This window comes from Pristiophorus japonicus, chromosome 8 (assembly GCF_044704955.1).
Source record: "Pristiophorus japonicus isolate sPriJap1 chromosome 8, sPriJap1.hap1, whole genome shotgun sequence".
Classification (NCBI taxonomy): Eukaryota; Metazoa; Chordata; class Chondrichthyes; family Pristiophoridae; genus Pristiophorus; species Pristiophorus japonicus.
The window spans coordinates 31,564,405-31,584,208 of NC_091984.1; the positions used below are offsets into that span (position 1 = coordinate 31,564,405).

The following is a 19,804-nucleotide window of genomic DNA, read 5'->3' on the forward strand; positions in this document are numbered from 1 at the left end:
ACTATATAATCTGGCCACTATTCTGTCATGCTTTCTGGAGAGAAAAAAATCGTCTACCATTGTTGGGATAGAAGGAAGACTTTTCTTCCTCAAGGTGGACTCCCTGATATAAGGAGTCGACACCTGCCCTTTTAATAGTGACCACGGAATCACTCAGATGAAAACTTCGGCTCAACCGGGTTTTATTCGAGCATATGCAGGGGAAATGTTCCATCGAAACAGAGAAAATCGGTGCAGGAGTAGGCCCTTCGAGCCTGCACTGCCATTCAATGAGTTCATGGCTGAACATGCAACTTCAGTACCCCATTCCTGCTTTTTCGCCATACCCCTTGATCTCCCTAGTAGTAAGGACTACATCTAACTCCTTTTTGAATATATTTAGTGAATTGGCCTCAACAACTTTCTGTGGTAGAGAATTCCACAGGTTCATCACTCTCTGGGTGAAGAAGTTTCTCCTCATCTTGGTCCTAAATGGCTTACCCCTTATCCTTAGACTGTGACCCCTGGTTCTGGACTTCCCCAACATTGGGAACATTCTTCCTGCATCTAACCTGTCTTCAACCCATCAGAATTTTAAACGTTTCTATGAGATCCCCTCTCATTTGTCTGAACTCAAGTGAATACAAGCCCAGTTGATCCAGTCTTTCTTGATATGTCAGTCCCGCCATCCCGGGAATCAGTCTGGTGAACCTTCGCTGCACTCCCTCAATAGCAAGAATGTCCTTCCTCAAGTTAGGAGACCAAAACTGTACACAATACTCCAGGTGTGGCCTCACCAAGGCCCTGTATAACTGTAGTAACACATCCCTGCCCCTGTACTCAAATCCCCTCGCTATGAAGGCCAACATGCCATTTGCTTTCTTAACCGCCTGCTGTACCTGCATGCCAACCTTCAATGACTGATGTACCATGACACCCAGGTCTTGTTGCACCTCCCCTTTTCGTAATCTGTCACCATTCAGATAATAGTCTGTCTCTCTGTTTTTACCACCAAAGTGGATAACCTCACATTTATCCACATTATACTTCATCTGCCATGCATTAGCCCACTCACCTAACCTATCCAAGTCACTCTGCAGCCTCATAGCATCCTCCTCGCAGTTCACGCTGCCACCCAATTTAGTGTCATCCGCAAATTTGGAGATACTACATTTAATCCCCTTGTCTAAATCATTAATGTACAATGTAAACAGCTGGGGCCCCAGCACAGAACCTTGCGGTACCCCACTAGTCACTGCCTGCCATTCTGAAAAGTGCCCATTTACTCCTACTCTTTGCTTCCTGTCCGCCAACTAGTTCTCAATCCACGTCAGCACACTCCCCCCAATCCCATGTGCTTTAACTTTGCACATTAATCTCTTGTGTGGAACCTTGTCGAAAGCCTTCTAAAAGTCCAAATACACCACATCAAACTGGTTCTTCCTTGTCCACTCTACTGGAAACATCCTCAAAAAAGTCCAGAAGATTTGTCAAGCTTGATTTCCCTTTCACAAATCCATGCTGACTTGGACCTATCATGTCACCTCTTTCCAAATGCGCTGCTATGACATCCTTAATAATTGATTCCATCATTTTACCCACTACTGATGTCAGGCTGACCGGTCTATAATTCCCTGTTTTCTCTCTCTCCCTCCTTTTTTAAAAGGTGGGGTTACATTGACTACCCTCCACTCGATAGGAACTGATCCAGAGTCAATGGAATGTTGGAAAATGACTGTCAATGCATCCGCTATTTCCAAGGCCACCTCCTTAAGTACTCTGGGATGCAGTCCATCAGGCCCTGGGGATTTATCGGCCTTCAATCCCATCAATTTCCCCAACACAATTTCCCGACTAATAAGGATTTCCCTCAGTTCCTCCTTCTTACTAGACCCTCTGACCCCTTTTATAATCTGGAAGGTTGTTTGTATCCTCCTTAGTGAATACCGAACCAAAGTACTTGTTCAATTGGTCTGCCATTTCTTTGTTCCCCGTTATGACTTCCCCTGATTCTGACTGCAGGGGACATACGTTTGTCTTTACTAACCTTTTTTTCTCTACATATCTATAGAAACTTTTGCAGTCCGTTTTAAGGTTTCCTGCAAGCTTCTTCTCGTACTCTATTTTCCCTGCCCTAATCAAACCCTTTGTCCTCCTCTGCTGAGTTCTAAATTTCTCCCAGTCCCTGGGTTCACTGCTATTTCTGGCCAATTTGTATGCCACTTTCTTGGCTTTAATAATATCCCTGATTTCCCTTAATAGCCACGGTTGAGACACCTTCCCTATTTTATTTTTACGCCAGACAGGGATGTACAATTGTTGTAGTTCATCCATGCGGTCTCTAAGGGCCCAAGTTTCCACATGATTTGCGCCTGATTTTTAGGAGCAACTGGTGGAGAACGGACTATCTTAGAAATCGCAATTCTCCACATTTTTTTTTCTGCAGTTCTAGTCAGGTAGAACAGTTCCACTTTGGAACAGAATTTTTTCTTCAAAAGGGGGCGTGTCCGGCCACTGACTCCTGATTTGAAAGTTTCCACAGTGAAAACGTACTCCAAACTAACTTAGAATGGAGCAAGTGAAGATTTTTGTAGAACTGAAAAAACCTGTTCTACACATTAAAAAAATCAGGCGCAGGTTACAAATTAGGCGTCCAGAGCGAGGAGGGGAGGGAAGGGAAGTCATTAAATTCTACAATAAATCCTTATTTATACTTATACAAATATTATACAAATAAATCCAACCTGAATAAAAATTTATAATCAAAGAAAAGATTAAATAAACCATCTTCCTACCTATGTGAAAGTGCTTCAGCCAGGGAGAATGCTGCAGCAAGCCTTACAAAACGAGGCAGCCGTTCCCGGGGGGGGGGGGAAGCCGTTCCAGACGGCTGGCGGGAGGGAGGGGACCGAACGCGGGGGGGGGGCGGGAAGCTGTTCCAGACGGCGGGGGGAGGGAAGGAAGGCGACAGAAGGCTGCAGGAAGCCTCAGAAATTGAGGAGCCATTTCCCGACGGCAAAAGGGGGAGGTCGTCAGAAACGGCTGCCTCAACTTTCTGAGGCTTCCTGCAGCCTTCTCTGTGCTGATGGCAATGTGCTTTTATTAAAAAATGTTCAAAAATTAAACAGCTACAAAGAACTACAAAAATGGCCGAGTGCCAATGTTTCCTTCACAGTGTTGCCGGCAGGAAAAAAACTAATTTAAATCGTACCCGCCCCCTCCCACTTACAAAATCGGCGTGAGTGTAGGCTCCGGCGCCGTTTTAGGCGCGAAAAGCGGGCGCCCAGCTCGGTGGGGCGCCCGTTTTTTATCGTGTGGAAACTTGGGCCCTAAATGTCTGCCATTGCCCATCCACAGTCAACCCCTTAAGTATCATTCGCCAATCTATCCTAGCCAATTCACGCCTCATACCTTCAAAGTTACCCGTCTTTAAGTTCTGGACCATGGTCTCTGAATTAACTGTTTCATTCTCTATCCTAATATAGAATTGCACCATATTATGGTCACTCTTTCTCAAGGGGCCTTGCACAACGAGATTGCTAATTAATCCTCTATCATTACACAACACCCAGTCTAAGATGGCCTCCCCCCTAGTTGGTTCCTCGACATAATGGTCCAGAAAACCATCCCTTATGCACTCCAGGAAATCCTCCTCCACCGTATTGCTTCCAGTTTGGTTAACCCAATCTATATATATATTAAAGTCACCCATGATAACTGCTACACCTTTATTGCATGCACCCCTAATTTCCTGTTTGATGACCTCTCCAACATCACTACTACTGTTTGGAGGTCTGTACACAACTCCCACTAACGTTTTTTGCCCTTTGGTGTTCTGCACCTCGATCCATATAGATTTCACATCATCCAAGCTAATGTCCTTCCTAACTATTGCATGAATCTCCTCTTTAACCAGCAATGCTACCCCACCTCCTTTTCCTTTTATTCTATCCTCCCTGAATGTTGAATACCCTTGGATGTTGAGTTCCCAGCCCTGATCATCCTGGAGTCTCTGTAATCCCAATCACATCATATCTGTTAACATCTATTTGCACAGTTAATTCATCCACTTTATTATGGATACTCCTTGCATTAAGACACAAAGCCTTCAGGCTTGTTTTTTTTAACACCCTTTGTCCTTTTAGAATTATGATGTAGTGTGGCCCTTTTTGTTTCTTGCATTTGTTTACTCGGCCTTCCACTATTGCTTTTTACCTTTCAACCATCTGTTTCTGACTCCATATTACTTCCCCCTATCTCGCTGCATAGGTTCCCATCCCCCTGCCATATTAGTTTAAACATTAGTTTTCCGATGAACACTTCCCAGAACAACAGTTTGTAATGACAGTTATACATATTCTGAGGGGTGCGACCCTCCTCCAAAACCATTGATTGGTCTACTGCTATCAGCAAAGTTACATTGATTTGTCGACTCTTATCAGACTCGCTCTGAGTGGTTTTTTCCCCCACCTGTCCATCTCTCATCATGTGTCTCCCTTCTGGAATGTGTTATTCAATGGTGTTACTTTGCCTCAGTTTCTCATGACGTGTGAAGTAACTTTGCTTCGCAGGGTTTGATATGTTGTTCCCAAAACACCTGCTTTCTTACCCTGTTCCCAAAAGAACGTCAGTCATGTCTTAGTTTCTCATGAGATTCAGATGCTGTTTACAATCTATGTTCCAGACTGTTGACACTGCACTTGCCCTTGGTGGATGTGCTCATTCAGATTGTTAATCTGTATTAAGGTTAACACAACGGATGGTTCATTACCCATCAGGCTTCACTATTCCCCTCTTACTAGCCCAATGTAAGCGAGTATATGAGCATGCTTTACATATATATGCGGGTTATACATAATCGGTCAATATTACAATCCATACCGTAAGACCGAAGAACTCCTGATTCCTCAGAACTCCCTCTTAATCTGGACCATTTTACGTGTCAGAGCAATTCACTACCTTCAGTATCTCCATTCTTGACCATCGGTCTGTCTCCACTCTAGTGACCGTTTTTTTATCCCCTTACAACCATTTTCCCCCTCAGTAGCTGAAAATTGTAATGTCCAAAATTTAGATTTAACTAAAAATAAGTCTTTGCTTGAAAGTCTCCGCCTCTTCCCAAAGCCTTGGTTTGCAGTAAAATGTTTGTTCAGTTATGATACTGCAAACTAAATTTTGGTTGCACTATCTGACCATTTACAGTGTAGTTAATTTGCCAGGTTGCATCAGTAACATTCTGTTAGTTCCGAAATCTGTAGTTCCGAAATTCGAATGTTCCAAAATCCGGACACCGGGCCAATCCGTGGCGGTGTTGTCCGGAATCCAGAAAATATTCTGAAATCCGGACCCCTCACTCCGCCGACCGACCTCGGCCTCTAGGTCTCACCTGGGCCGCTAGACCTCTGCCGCTGCTGCCTCCGCCCCCCCCCCACCCTAACCTTGGCCCAGGCGTTTCCAGATTAGGGACGATAAGAGGTTCCAAAATCCGTAAATACCCGAACCTCAGCCCGAGCGTTTCTGGATTCAGGACGTTCCGAAATCCGGAATGGCCTCGGTCCTGAGGTTTCCAGATTTCGGATGCTCTACCTGTACTATTTTTTATAAGTGTCTAGTAACTTTTAATTGTTTCTATTCAAGCTTTTCTATATTATTTGTAGCAAAGCTGGAGGCCATTTTTCATGTGGCAACAGATTGATTCACTGCTGTTTTTAAACTGATGTTCTGCAGCTAATGGCAATGACAGCAAGAAATTTAAAGGTGACGATAAGATGGTTGGTGCTCCATCCCGTGTCCTCCATATTCGGAAATTGCCCAGTGAAGTAATGGAAACTGAGGTCATAGCTTTGGGCTTGCCATTTGGAAAGGTTACCAACATTCTGATGCTGAAAGGGAAAAACCAGGTATGTACAACCTGGAATGAATTGCTGGGCACAAGTATAATAATTTGAAAGCAAATGTATCTAGCTTGATACTTTAACAAGGATGCTTAATGGTAGTAATGTTCACTATGTTTTGAACTTTTATCTTTAATTATGTTGCTATTTTTAAAGCTTTTAGCAGTTGAAATGTCAAGTACATTCACGCATACTTGAATACCTCCTTTCCCTGGAAAATTGTGGTACAAGCGTGCTCAACGATACAAAATGGTTGAGGTTACCTGAATGGTGTGGCGACATTTAACCAGATTAAAAAGCATGAGTAACTGCTATTCTTGAGTAATCATAATTTACCTGTTCAAATATTTTAGTTCCCTTTCCCTATACGTTGGGTAATATGTTGTGGACGATTGCGGCATTTGCACCTGCTCATTAGTAAAAAGGGCTCTATACCGTAGAGTTTTCTCTATATTGAGATGCATATGTGCTGACGACTGCAACATAGCACTGAATCTTGGATTTGGAAATAAAAACAATGCTGACAATACACAGCAGATCAGTCAGTATCTGTGAACAGAAGAAACAAGTTACGTATACTCTTCTTCATACTCAAGCTGGGTGTAAAATGATATTTGACAAGAGTGGGAGTGCTTAACTCCCCAACTTATGCGAAAATGCTCGAGGGACTATGTGGGCTGAACATTTTCATTAGCCTTCAGAAGCATAGCTGAGTATCTAGCAGAATTTTCCACAGTGAACTTAATGGGATATTTACTACTTGAGCTTTTCAAATGATCAAATATTTCAGTGTAAATAGACAAGTTTAATAATTGAGCTGCCTTGTAAGTAACATGTTGTGGTTTAGGCACATTATTCCTACTTGTCAACATATGTACAAACATAAATATGTCAAAAGGTTGGGTTCATCTAGTTCCATTTGAGCAGTGTGCAATTAATAATACATTTGTTAGTTTCTCAGTCTGTCCATCCCAAGAGATAATGCTTTGAAGCATAGCTGGTAAAGTTGCCATTGACATTTTTTCTGCATTTTGTTGTCCATGCCCCCTCTAGCCATACTAGGGCTGAACTCTGAAACCTTCAAAGAGCCCTAATTTTCTCCCCTTTTAAATGACAATTTCTGAAGAGTATACCCTGCCAATTTTGGAAGAATAATTTATATTGGGCATTGTAAGATTGTCAACAATTCCCTAGTACTTTCACAGGTTTGTCATGTGTAAAAGATTTAGGAGAGGAGTTAATTTTACACAGAAGGTTGTGAGGCTGTGTAATGCCTACTGGAATTAGTGATTGAAACAGCGACCATGTTAACATTTAAAAATAGATTAGATAGGTAGTTGAAGAAAAATGGGATAAAGGGATACGAGAACAAAGCAGGCACATGGGATTAAGACTCTTGCTCGTGTGGAGGATAAACACCAACATGGACTGGTTGGGCTGAGCAGCCTCTTTTCCGTATTGTCATTTCCATGTAATTCTATGAAAATGGTACATTAAATTGTTTTCTTTTGTAAATTTCAAGGCAGGTAGCAGAAAAGTGCAGTTTTTTTAATGCATTTATTTACATACTGGTGCGATTGAAATGTTCTGTGTGGCACAGCTTGCAACTGACTGAAATTAAACTTGGATGCTGCCGGTGCTGTGCGGTGGATACTTATAATACTTGAACATGGAATCGTAGGGATTCTTTTTATTCTGCCAAGTTCACATCAATAGAATAACGTATGAATGTGGGCTTCATGTAAGATTATCTATAAATGTTAGAAGCTGTAATGCATTACGGGTTTTAAATAAACTGCAAGAAAATACTTTAAAAACGTTCTATCTCTTCAGGGTTTTCCATGGGGACGGATGGGATTTAGTTCTTATAAGTTTACTTTTGCCAATGTTGGATGTGGAATTTTTTGATTGGAATTAGGTGACTTGATCTGCAGTTAAAGATTTATTTTACTGCATGCCCTTGATACCTTCCAGGAATGAAGGGATTGCCCTATGAGGGGAGATTGAATAACTAGGTCTATATTCCCTAGAGTTTAAAAGAATGAAAGGTGATCTTATTGAAACACACAAAATTCTTCAGGGGCTTCACATAGTTAATGCTGGGAAAATGTTTCCCCGGCTGGGAAATCTAGATCATTGGGTCACAGTCTCAGAATAAGGGGTTGGCTTTTTAGGACTGAGATGAGGAGAAATCTCTTCATTCAAAAAAGGGTTGTGAAGCTTTCAAATTCTCTATCCCAGAGAGCTGCTCAGTCATTGAGTATATTCAAGACAGAGCTCAATAAACTTTGTGGAATTAAGGGATATGGGGATAGTGCGGGAGGGTGGAGTTGAGGTAGAAGATCAGCCATAATTTTGTTGAATGCCGGAGCAGACTCGAATGGTCAAATGGCCTACTCCAGCTCCCATTTCTTATCTTATCTAATACTGTAACACAACCTTAATGGCGTATTTTTATATAGTTTATATAATGCAAACATCTGGAAACTTTTTCTATGAATAATATCAATAAATTGCGATATCACAATTTGGGGGGGGGGGGGAAATGCCGTGTGAACTTCCTTTGAACGTATTCTAAGGAATTTGTGATTTAAAAACAAATGAGGGGAGATAAAATGTGTAAAGATCTGGATTGTAATGCATATTATATATTATAGCGATGAATGTATGAATTTCTGTTATTCACTGTTCAGCTATTCCCAAAAATTTCATCCTTGTATAGCTTTAAGAAATAATAAAAAGGTGAGGAATAGCCAAATATAACTTGAAAATGAATGGCCTAAAGAACTCCCATCTGTTTTAAAACATTGTTTTTTTAATGCTGCGATTGCTTTGCATAAAATTGCTAAAAATGTAATTTTTCGTGTTCTATAAGATTGAGTTAACCATGTGAGAGAATTGGAACTGGTAACTAACAATCTCATTCATTGAGAAAAATAAATTTTACGTCGGAAATCTGTAGTTAAAAACAGAAAATGCTGGGACTACACAGCAGGTATGTTAGAAATTGTTTAATTGTACTGTCTAAAAGCTTAAATTGCTATTTTTTGAATTAATTCTCACCATTGGTACGGTTCCTTTGTGGTTTTACAGGCTTTCTTGGAAATGGCTTCTGAAGAGGCAGCTATCACCATGGTGAATTATTATACCGCTGTAACGCCTCATCTTCGGAATCAGCCTATCTACATCCAGTACTCAAATCATAAAGAGTTGAAGACAGACAATGCTTTAAACCAGGTTGTTCATTGATTGTGAAAATGCTACATATGTGCCTGTGTTTCACTAGTATCTGATTTGTTTTTTGGGATTATGGTTTTGAAATTTGGGATTTGAGTGGATTTCTGCCCTGATTTTTATGGGATGGGTGGAGATCCAAGTTAAGTTGGTGTGAGTTAGGATGTGCAGGATTTGGGTAGGGAAGGCAGAGTGATGGGGATGTGACAGAGGCACAGCAGGATGAAGTTGAGTGTGGCTTTGTACTAACGTTTATTGATCATCTGAGATCATTTAAACATGTGCAGCACTGCACCCAGGCCCTCCTGACCACATCTCTGCTTGTGTCCTCCTGTGCAATGTGCAACCAGGCTATGTTGAACTAGGGAAGTCTCTTCTGCCCATGGGAAGGGAAGAGGACCTCCATAAGCATATAGAGGAAGTCAAGGGAGAGTCTGGGTGCAGCTCTGCATTTCTTGTCAGTGTTTGCAGCACCTCAATCCTGTAGAACACTTGACAGCACAAATGTCAAAATAAATTTGGACTAGTTCCCTTTAAGGAAACTGGCTGATGACGTGCCATCAAATGAAGTCACCAGATCCGCTTTCTCTAATTGTCTGGGAACGTGTTGGGCGAGCTTAACAAGCCGAATCCCGGTAAATTCATTACAGCAGCTGGGCTGGGACCTGTCACCGACGATGTCCGCGAGGTCAGCAAAATTGCTGCGATAATTTCTAAATTTGTGAATGACACCAAATGGGGTGGGAGGGGTAGATGGTGGCGGTTAGTCAATACTGAGGAGAACTACAACAAATTGCAAGAAGACATTAATAAACTTGCAGAACGGGCATGTAATTGTCAAATAAATTTCAACTTGGATAAGTTTGAGTTATATTTTGGTAACAAAAATAAGGGGGTCACACATTACTTAGAAAATAAATGGTGTAGACGAGAAAAGGGATTTGGGAGTAAAATGCACATCACTAAAAGGTAACAAAGCAGGTTAATCAGCTTGTTTTTTAAAAAAAAACAAGCACTAGGGTTTATTTCTAAGAGGGATAGAATTGAAAAGTAGAGAAATTATGCTAAACATGTATCGAACTTTTGTTAGACCGCACATGGTGTACTGTGTACAGTTATGGTCGCCATATTATAAAAAGGACCGAGGCACTAGAGATAGTGTAAAAAAGATTTACAATGATGATACTAAACCTGTGAGGAGATACCTTATCCGGAAAGGATGAACAGGCTGGGTTTCTTTTCTCTCGAAATTATGAAAGGTTTTGATAGAGTAGACACAGATAGTGTTTTCACTTGTGGGGTAAGAGCAAAACTAGAGGCCGTCAATATAAGATAGTCACCGGCCATCAATATAAGATGTTCACCAAGAAATCAAACGGAATTCAGAAGAATGTTCTTTACCCAGAGAGTGGTGAGAAGGTGGAACTCACTACCACAGGGAGTAGTTGAGGGAAATAGCATAGATGTATTTAAGGGGAAGCTAGACAAGCTCATGAGGGAGAAGGGAATAGAGGGTTATGCTGATAACTAGCTATGGGAGGAGGCCTGTGTGGGGCATAAACACTGGAATGGACTGTTTGGGCCAAATGGCCTGTTTCTGTGCTATACATTCTATGTGATAGAAATTCAGCCTCCCAAAAAGACCATTTACCGGCAGAAAACAGCGGCCAGTTAGCGGAATTGAGCGGCCGCCGACTTCCGGTCCAATAGCCGTCATGATGGAAATTCACGTCGGGAATTTTTCTGGCGGTCCCCACTTTTACCCAGTTGTTGCCGACTGTCCTCAGCGCGCCATCAAAGCACACATCGCCGATCTCCCGCACCTCCATGAAAAAATCCACAGATTCACTGTGCGGTGCCCCCAGCAGCTTTTTCTGTCGCATCTTCCTTTCACTCTGAGCCATGGCAGCCCTTCAAGGGGAGGGCGCACTGCCGTGGCTGTATGTTTTTTTTTGTCGGCCGGACAGTTATGACCCCGGGTTCGGCCGGGCCACCAACAGGCAGCTTGGCATTCCCTCTTGTGCCAGGCTGCTGGCCCGGCCGAAACCCTCCGTGGTGGCCCAGCGGGCCGAATCTAAACAATCGATGCTTCTCTCCCCTTTTAAATGAGGGGCGAGATGTGTGATGCAAATGCGCACTGACATCAGCACAGCTCCGTGGAGACTCCGTCTCGCCCCTCACCAGCACTTAACACCGCACTGCCATTATGACCGACTTCTGGTCCGCTCTCAAAAAAATTGCCAAAGAGCTGAAAATGTATCGAGTCTGACGCGACGGTAAAAACACTTAGAAAACGGTAGGTGCGCCAGGTTTCCGGTGGGGGTAAATTTCTACCCCAGTGTCTCATGACCCTCTGGAGGATCAGGGAGCATAGCAAGAGACGGGTGCTAGTGGGAGACTAGATGCTCGGGTGTAAATGGGTAGTCTGAGGCTGAGAAAAGGAATCCCTTAACACAATGTTGCCTCCCTTGTGGCACGGTTAAGGAGTGTTCAGACAGGAGTTTGGAAGCATTGGGTGAGCAGCCACTGTTTATATTTTCTGTGGAAATGAAGAGTTGGTAGGACTGAAGAAAATGGTCTGGCATAGAGAATAACAGCTAGGAAAGAAGATAAGAGGCAAGTCCTCAGCCTATTATAGTCCAGAAGACCACATGTTCCACATGCTTAAGACATGCAGGTAAAAGAAGCTGGATGCATGGTTCAATGAATTGATATAGGACACAAGATTTCAAGTTTATGGGACATTGGGACCAATTTTGACTCTACTTGAACTGAACTAGGACTTGTCATAGCTTTAATTAAATCTTGGCTTGAGACAAAGCAGAACTGGTAATTAAATATTTCTGGCTATAAAATATTCAAAAGGTAGAAAGAAATGGCAACAGTACAGACAGAGGTTAAATTAACTGGCTTGTAGAGGGAGGATATTGTCAGTGGTAGTGGTCAAACTTGAGTCTAGATTGAATTGAGAAATAACAGTATTGTGCATACATTATAGACTGGCAAATAGTGAGGGAAAAATAGAGCAAGTGAGCTGAAAGTAATTGAGAGATTTGCAGAGGTAACAGGGTTGTAATAACCATCTGAAATAGATTGGGGTAACATTATCAAAATAGGAAGGGGTTTGTAGAAAACTGACTTAGTTGCATTTTTTACATCAATATGTTCCAAGTCTACTGAGAAAAGATACAGCACTGGTTCTGGATAATGAACCATGCCTGTTAAGTAGAATATTTGGGATCAATGTTAGTATCATAATTAGGTTTACATGGAAAAGGGCAAATTTTAGAGGGATGACCAATAACAAACAACAGTAGTGTAAAATATTTAAGTTAGGGGATGTATATTTAGCGTGGATTGAAAGATTTTAACCAGGAGTAAAGGCTGTGTGGAAAAGGCTTAACCCCCCCCCCAGGATAAATCTGGAGATTAGGTCAAAAATTAAGTCTGAGGGCGCATAAGATAAAAGTGAGTATTAAGTTAATCAAATTCATTGCGAAAATTATTTAATTAATACACAAAAATAGAATATAGCAGCTTTTGTATATTTTTTGAATTTCTAAATGTTGTTAATGCCATGCAAGACTCATTAAGATTAAAGCCCATGATAATATTAACGGTAAAGTGGTGGCATGGATATGGGATGGCTTCAGGATAGAAGCAGAGTGCAGGTGAACCTGGATTAGGAAGATATAGCGAGTGATGTGCTCCAGTGATTTCTCTTGGGACCTCTCTTGTTCTGCATGCACATAAGTGGAGGGACAGATATCGATAGTTGCGGCCAACCTCAAATTAAGGGGTATGGCATACTAAGAAAGAATGCAGGAGGCCATGGAACAATGAGGGGAGTGGGAACTTCAGTTTAGCAGATGTGAGTTGCTTTTTGGAAATTGAACTTGAGCAGTAAAACTCTGGAGTAGAGGAATATACATCTTGAGGGTTCAGATATGCCAGCTGTTTAAAGTCAAATTGTAGGTAGAAAGAGATGTAAATGAGGGAAATGGATTATATATGGGCATTGAATACAATTGGGCATTGAATAGATCTGTACAAGATATTCATGCCATAGTTGGGAGTACTGTGTGAAACTTTGGGCATTCTATTATAAAAAGGATATTGGAGTAATAGAAAATGTGCATCACTAATTTACTCTGATGATTCATGGATAAAAGGATATAGTTATGATAGACTTAAACTAGAACTGTATTTACCAGAGTGGGTTAAGAGGAAATCTGAACAGAGGGAGTTAAGGGGCATCTAATAAAAATATTTAAAGTTTGGAAAGGATTTGAGAGAGTAACTACTGAACAATTATTCTGGTTTGTGAATCAATAATGAGTATAAATTTAGGATTAGCACTAAAAGCAAAGGGATATTAGATATTTGTCGTGTAGTTATTAGAGTATGCAATGCATTGCTTCAAGTGAATTGCAGCTGAACCAGTCACTATATTTAAGGGGAATTGGAAGCAATCACAGGAAAAAATGTTAATCGATACAGGACAAAGAAATGGGACCTACAGTAGATAGCTCCAATACGAGCAAGCACTGGCACATCTATGATGCATAGATTGGTCTGGGCTGAAATTTCTATGAAAATTGAATGCACACCACAAATTGATGAAACACTATTGATTTCTTTTGCTCTATAGGTTGACCAGGATTTGTCATTTAGTATTGCTGTGTATAATTGATCTTAAAAGGCTTCATTTATGGTGCAAGATGTAAAGAATCTGGCAGTTCATTGTTTGCATGGCTCTGCCTACCTCAGGTGGCCCATCATAATTTGGCCATGAGATTTTCTTCTTCCACTTGTAACATTCAAAGCATTTCTTTGGGAGGAAATTTCTATTACAGTTGCACTTGAATTGTGAATCATTTTTAATGAGCCTGTGCTGCTGTAGATATGCTTGGTATATAGTCTACTAATCCATTTTGTGCATTGTAAATGAATAAGCAATGTAAATAATACCCAAGTTTGAATTTAATGCTCAAGCAGATCATTTGAATGAAGCAGCTTTAAATTCTGAGTAGACGGTATTCATTTTTAAAACTGACATACAGAAACATGCTACTTTTATATTTTTCTCCTGCCATCCCTGCCCTCACTTTAAAAAAAAATCATCCCTAATTCGAGCAACTTAAAAATTATTTGATTGTAGGTTTAAAAATTATATATCGGAAATAACGCATTAAACTGAAACTGCTGATAGCGAAATGGAAAACTAATTTGTGCATTACTGCTTTCAGCGTGCCCAAGCAGTTCTTCAGGCTGTAACTGCTGTGCAGACGGCAAGTACCCCCCTTACTGGAACTACAGTCAGTGAGAGCGCAGTGACACCTGCTCAGAGCCCAGTACTCAGAGTAATTATTGACAACATGTACTATCCAGTCACTCTGGATGTACTTTATCAGGTGCGTTTATGCTTCACATTGTTTTGTGAGTAGATTTCAATTCAACCTTTGACGGGCAATAATTGCATTGTTTTTCCTTTTTTTTAATAAAGATTTTTTCCAAGTTTGGGCCGGTACTGAAAATCATTACATTTACAAAGAATAATCAGTTTCAAGCACTGCTGCAATATTCTGATCCTATGAATGCACAACAAGCAAAACTGGTAAGCAGGGCACAGCTAACAATTTCCATTATACCTGCATTCCTATTTATCTTAATCAGTGGAGCTAAACATTGGTGCCTGTGGTCTTTAAGTCTTTAGTTTTTATGCTTAACTGGGAACTCTTACTTGTTAGTCTGGTTGAGATCTGTGCTAATGGTGGATTTAGTATGTTTAAGTAACCTGCTCACTCTTGAAGGTAAAAGTTTACACCTGAAGTAATGCCTTAAACATACTTTCTATGAAATAAAAGTGCTATGTATAAGATTCTAACATCCTTAATATTTTTGTTATTCACATTGTTTTACTTGGTCATAACTTGAAAATCATAAGAACATAAGAAATAGGAGCAGGGGCCATTCAATACGATCATATCTGATCTTGGCCTCAACTCCACTTCCCCGCTCTCTCCCCATAGCCCTGGACACTCTCTCAGCTTTCAAAAATCTTGTCTACACCTTAAATATATTCAATGACCCAGCTTCCACAGCTCTCTGGGTAGAGAATTCCAAAGATTCAAGAAGCAATTCCTCATATCCATTTTAAATAGGTGAACTCTTTTTCCAGAACTATGCCCCCTAGTTCGATATTCCCCCATGAGGGGAAACATCCTCTCTGCATCTATCCTGTCAAGCCCCCTCAGAATCTTAAACGTTTCAATAAGATCACCTCTCATTCTTCACTCCAATGAGTATAGGTCCAACCTGATCATCTTTTCTTCATGTGACAACCCCTTCATCTCAGGAATCAACGTTGAGAACCTTCTCTGAACTGCCTCCAATGCAAGTATATCCCTCCTTACATAAGGAGACCAAAACTGTATGCAGTACTCCAGGTCTGGTCTCACCAACGCCCTGTACAGTTGTAGCAGGACTTACTACTTTTATATTCCATTCCCATTGCAGTAAAGGCCAACATTCCATTTGCTTTCCTAATTACTTGCTGTCCCTGCATGCTAACTTTTTATGTTTAATGTACAAGGACCCCCAGATCCCTCTGTACTGCAACATTTTGTAATCTCTACCTATTTAAATAATTTGCTTTTTTTATTTTTCCTACTAAAGTAGCTAACCTCCCATTCCCACATTATGCTCCATCTGCCAAATTTTTGCCTGCTCACTTAGTCTGTCTGATTCTTTGCATCCTCCTCACAACTGACTTTCCCACCTATCTTTGTATCATCAGCAAATTTGGCTACATTACACTTTGTTCCTTCATCCAAGTAATTCATATAGATTGTAAATAGTTGAAGACTTAGCACTGATTTCTGTGGCACCTCATTAGTTACAGTTTGCCAACCTGAAAATGACCCATTTATCCTGACTCTTTTCTTTTAGTTAGCCAATCCTCTATTCATGCTAATATATTACTCCCAACCCCGTGAGCTCTTATCTTGTACAGTAACCTTTTATATGGCACCTTATTGAATGCCTTCTTGAAATCCAAATACATGCCATCTTTATCCACCCTGCTTGTTACATCCTCAAAGAATTCCAGCAAATTTGTCAAACATGATTTCCCTTTCATAAAACCATGCTGATTCTGCTTGACTATAATAATTTTCAAAATGTCCTGCTACTACTTTAATAATGGACTCCAGCATTTTCCCAATGTTAGATGTTAGGCTAACTGGTTTATAGTTTCCCACTTTCTGTCTCCTTTTTTATTTAGAGGTATTAAACAGGGGACTTGACCACCTTTAGTCCCATTAGTTTGCCTAGTACTTTTTCTCTAGTGATAGTGATTGTTTTAAGTTCTCTTTCCCCCCCCCCCCCCCCCAAGTAGCCCCTTGATTATCAATTTTAGTGTTTTCTACCGTGAAGACCGATACAAAATTTGTTCAAAGTTTCTGTTTCCCATTATTAATTTCCCAGTCACGTCCTCTAAGGGACCAACGTTTACTTTAGCTACTCCCTTTTTATATACCTGTGGAAGCTCTTGCTGTCTGTTTTTATATTTCTTGCTAGTTTACTCTCCAACTGTCTTTTCTCTCTTTTCAATCGTCCTTTGCTGGTTTCTAAAAATTTCCCATGCCTCTGGCCTTTCACTATTCTTCGTAACATTGTATGCCTTTGTTTTCAATTTGATACTATCCTTTATTTCATTAGTTAGCCACGGATGGTTCATTTTTCTCAAGAGTCTTCCTTTCTCACTGGAATATATCTTTGCTGAGTGTTATGAAATATCTCCTTAAATGTTTGCCACTGCTTATCTGCTGTCTTACACTTTAATCTATTTTCCCAGTCCACTTCATACCTTTGTAATTGCCTTTATTTAAGTTCAGGACACTAGTTTGAGACCCAGCTTTGTCACCCTCAAACTGAATTTGAAATTCTACCATGCTATGATCACTCTTCTCAAGAGGATCCTTCACTATGAGATCATTAATTAATCCAGACTCATTACACATTAACAGATCTAAAATAGTCTTCTGTCTGGTTGGTTCCGAAACATATTGTTCTAAGAAACCATCCCGCATACACTCTGAATTCTTCCTCAAGGCTACCTTTGCCAATTCGATTTGCCCAATCAATATGAAGATTAAAATCGCCCGTGATTATTGCTGTACCTTTCTTACAAGCATCCATTATTTTTTGATTTATGCCCTGCCCTACAGTGTGACTACTGTTCAGGGACCAGGAGACTACTTTCATCAGTGACTTCTTTCCATTATTATTTCTTATCTCCACCCACACTGATTTTACATCTTGATCTTCTGAGCCAATATCATTTCTCACTACTGCACTGATTTCATTCTTTATCAACAGAGCTACCCCACCTCTTTTTTCCTTTCTGCCTATCCTTCTGAAATGGCAAATACCTCTGAATATTCAGTTCCCAGCCTTGGTCATCTTGCAACCACATCTCTAATGACTACCAGATCATACCCATTTATTTCTATTTGTGCCATCAACTCACCTATCTTGTTATGAATGCTGCATGCATTCAGATAGAGATTTTAATTTTGTCTTTTTTCCATTTTTCCCTACTCTGATCCCACTTTCTGATACACTATTATGTATATACGCTCTGTCCCTTCCTTTCATACTCTGGTTATCATTACCCCCATCGCTACCCTGCACTATTGCCTTCTCCTTTTTCTTTGACTTTTTAAATTTCTGCTCACCGGATCTCTTTCTCTCTTCCCCCCACCCCCCAACTATTTATTTTAAAGTTCTATCTAAATTTTGACTTGAGCATACAATATGTGAAATCACTATGGATGGAAATAACAAACAGATTATTTCAGCATCTTAATTTCTTCAGCAAACCCAAATCATATCTGTATATATTCTAGCCTCTTTCTCCAGTGGACCCAGAAGGCGCAAGCTGGTTATTGCTTTGTTAATAAATGCCTAGCTATTTTCCTAAGTAATTCTGTGTCATGTGCATTAAGTATACGTTGCTCATTGGGAGAAAAATCATACAAATAAGTTTGAGTCGTGCTTTTGCTACCTGGTGGAAATGTATTATTTTTTGTGCTTCAATAGTATATAAGAAATTCGGCTTGAAATCTCCCCATTGTTTTGCATTTGCTGGCACCAGTGTCTTTTTCCCCGATCCTTCAGAATTAGTGCTGCTTTTATTCTTTACTTGCAAACATGTTGAGAATCATTTAAAAGATCTTTGAAAGATGTAACTTAAGTTTCTCAGGTATATGACTGCCTTTTGCTAGAATGAAGTACTTCAACGCCAGTGTTGGCATAGCTAATCAAAGTGCTTCTCACTAAAACAATAATCATTTCTGATTAATGAAGGATTTGGAAACACAAGATGTGCAAGTACTCTACAGGTAGAAAGAGAGACACTGCAAATATTGGGGAAATTGCTGTCAATTAAATTTTGATCTTCCAACTTTTGTTTTTAGAATTGCTTAGGCAAGATCTTTTACTGAGTTAGTTTTTCTCCTGGCCACTCAATTGTATGCACTATAGCAACACTTGCACTTATTATTAGAAGAAAAAAATGGAAACCAGGTGGAAAGAAAGAATGGCTAGATGGGGCCAAATGGCGAATGAGGTAGGTCAAGTGGAGCAAGTGTCAGTAAAAGAACAGTTAGGGAACTGTGAACATAGTATCATAAGGCTTAGATTAGTTATGGAAAAGGACAGGGAGCAATCTAGAGTCAAAATACTGTGAGGTGAGAATGGATCTGGCCTGGCTAAATTGGAATCAATGATTGGCAGGCAAAACTGTAATCTGTAATGGGCTGCCTTTTAAAGATGGCTCAGGTACATTCTGGGTACATTCCCACGACCAAAGGGCAACTAAAGTCTGAACTCCCTGGATGACGAAAGAGAAGAGAGTAAGATGAAGTAGAAAGTTCAGCGGGAAAGTGAAAAGGAAATGAGGCGTATGAGAATAAAAAGGGAATCCAAAAGTCTTCTATAGGCATATAAATATTAAACGGGTAGTATGAGGAGGGGTGGGTGCAATTAGGGACCACAATGGAGACCTATGCATGGAGGCGGAGGTACTAAATGAGTACTTTGCATCTGTCTTTACCAAGGGAGAAAATGCTGCCAAAGTCATAGTGAAAGAGGAGGTAGTTATACTGGATGGGATAAAAATTGATCGGCAACTAATAGAAAGGCGGGCTATACTTAAAAGAGATAAGTCACCAGGACCAGATGGGATGCATCCTAGGATGTTGAGGGAAGTAAAGGTGGAAATTGCAAAGGTACTGGCCATAATCTTCCAATCCTCCTTCAATATGGGTGGTGCCAGAGGACTGGAGAATTGCAGGTGTTACATCCTTCAAAAAAAGTGTAAGGATAAACCCAGCAACTACAGGCCAGTCAATTTAACCTTGGTAATGGGAAAGCTTTTAGAAACTATTAAGCGGGACAAAATTAAGTCACTTGGACAAGTATGGGTTAATTAAGGAAAGCCAACGCGGATTTGTTAAAGGCAAATTGTGTTTTAACTAGCTTGATTGAGTTTTTTGATGCGGTAAGAGGGTTGATCAGGGCAATGCGGCTGATGTGATGTACATGGACTTTCCAAAAAACATTTGATAAAGTGCCACATAATAGGCTTGCCAGCGAAGGTGAAGCCCATGGAATGAAAGGGACAGTGATGG

The 19,804-nt window shown here is 40.6% G+C and overlaps 1 protein-coding gene across 2 annotated transcripts in view; it reads left to right on the plus strand.

Annotated features, from left to right (window-relative positions):
* Positions 1-19,804, plus strand: part of LOC139268464 (polypyrimidine tract-binding protein 2) — a 71,401-nt gene that overhangs the window by 15,834 nt on the left and 35,763 nt on the right. For both annotated transcript variants that reach the window (XM_070886650.1, XM_070886651.1), the window contains exons 4-7: positions 5,707-5,879; positions 8,967-9,110; positions 14,357-14,521; positions 14,614-14,724. In XM_070886650.1, coding sequence (XP_070742751.1) covers positions 5,707-5,879; positions 8,967-9,110; positions 14,357-14,521; positions 14,614-14,724 — 593 coding nt within the window. The remainder of the gene's footprint in view (positions 1-5,706; positions 5,880-8,966; positions 9,111-14,356; positions 14,522-14,613; positions 14,725-19,804) is intronic.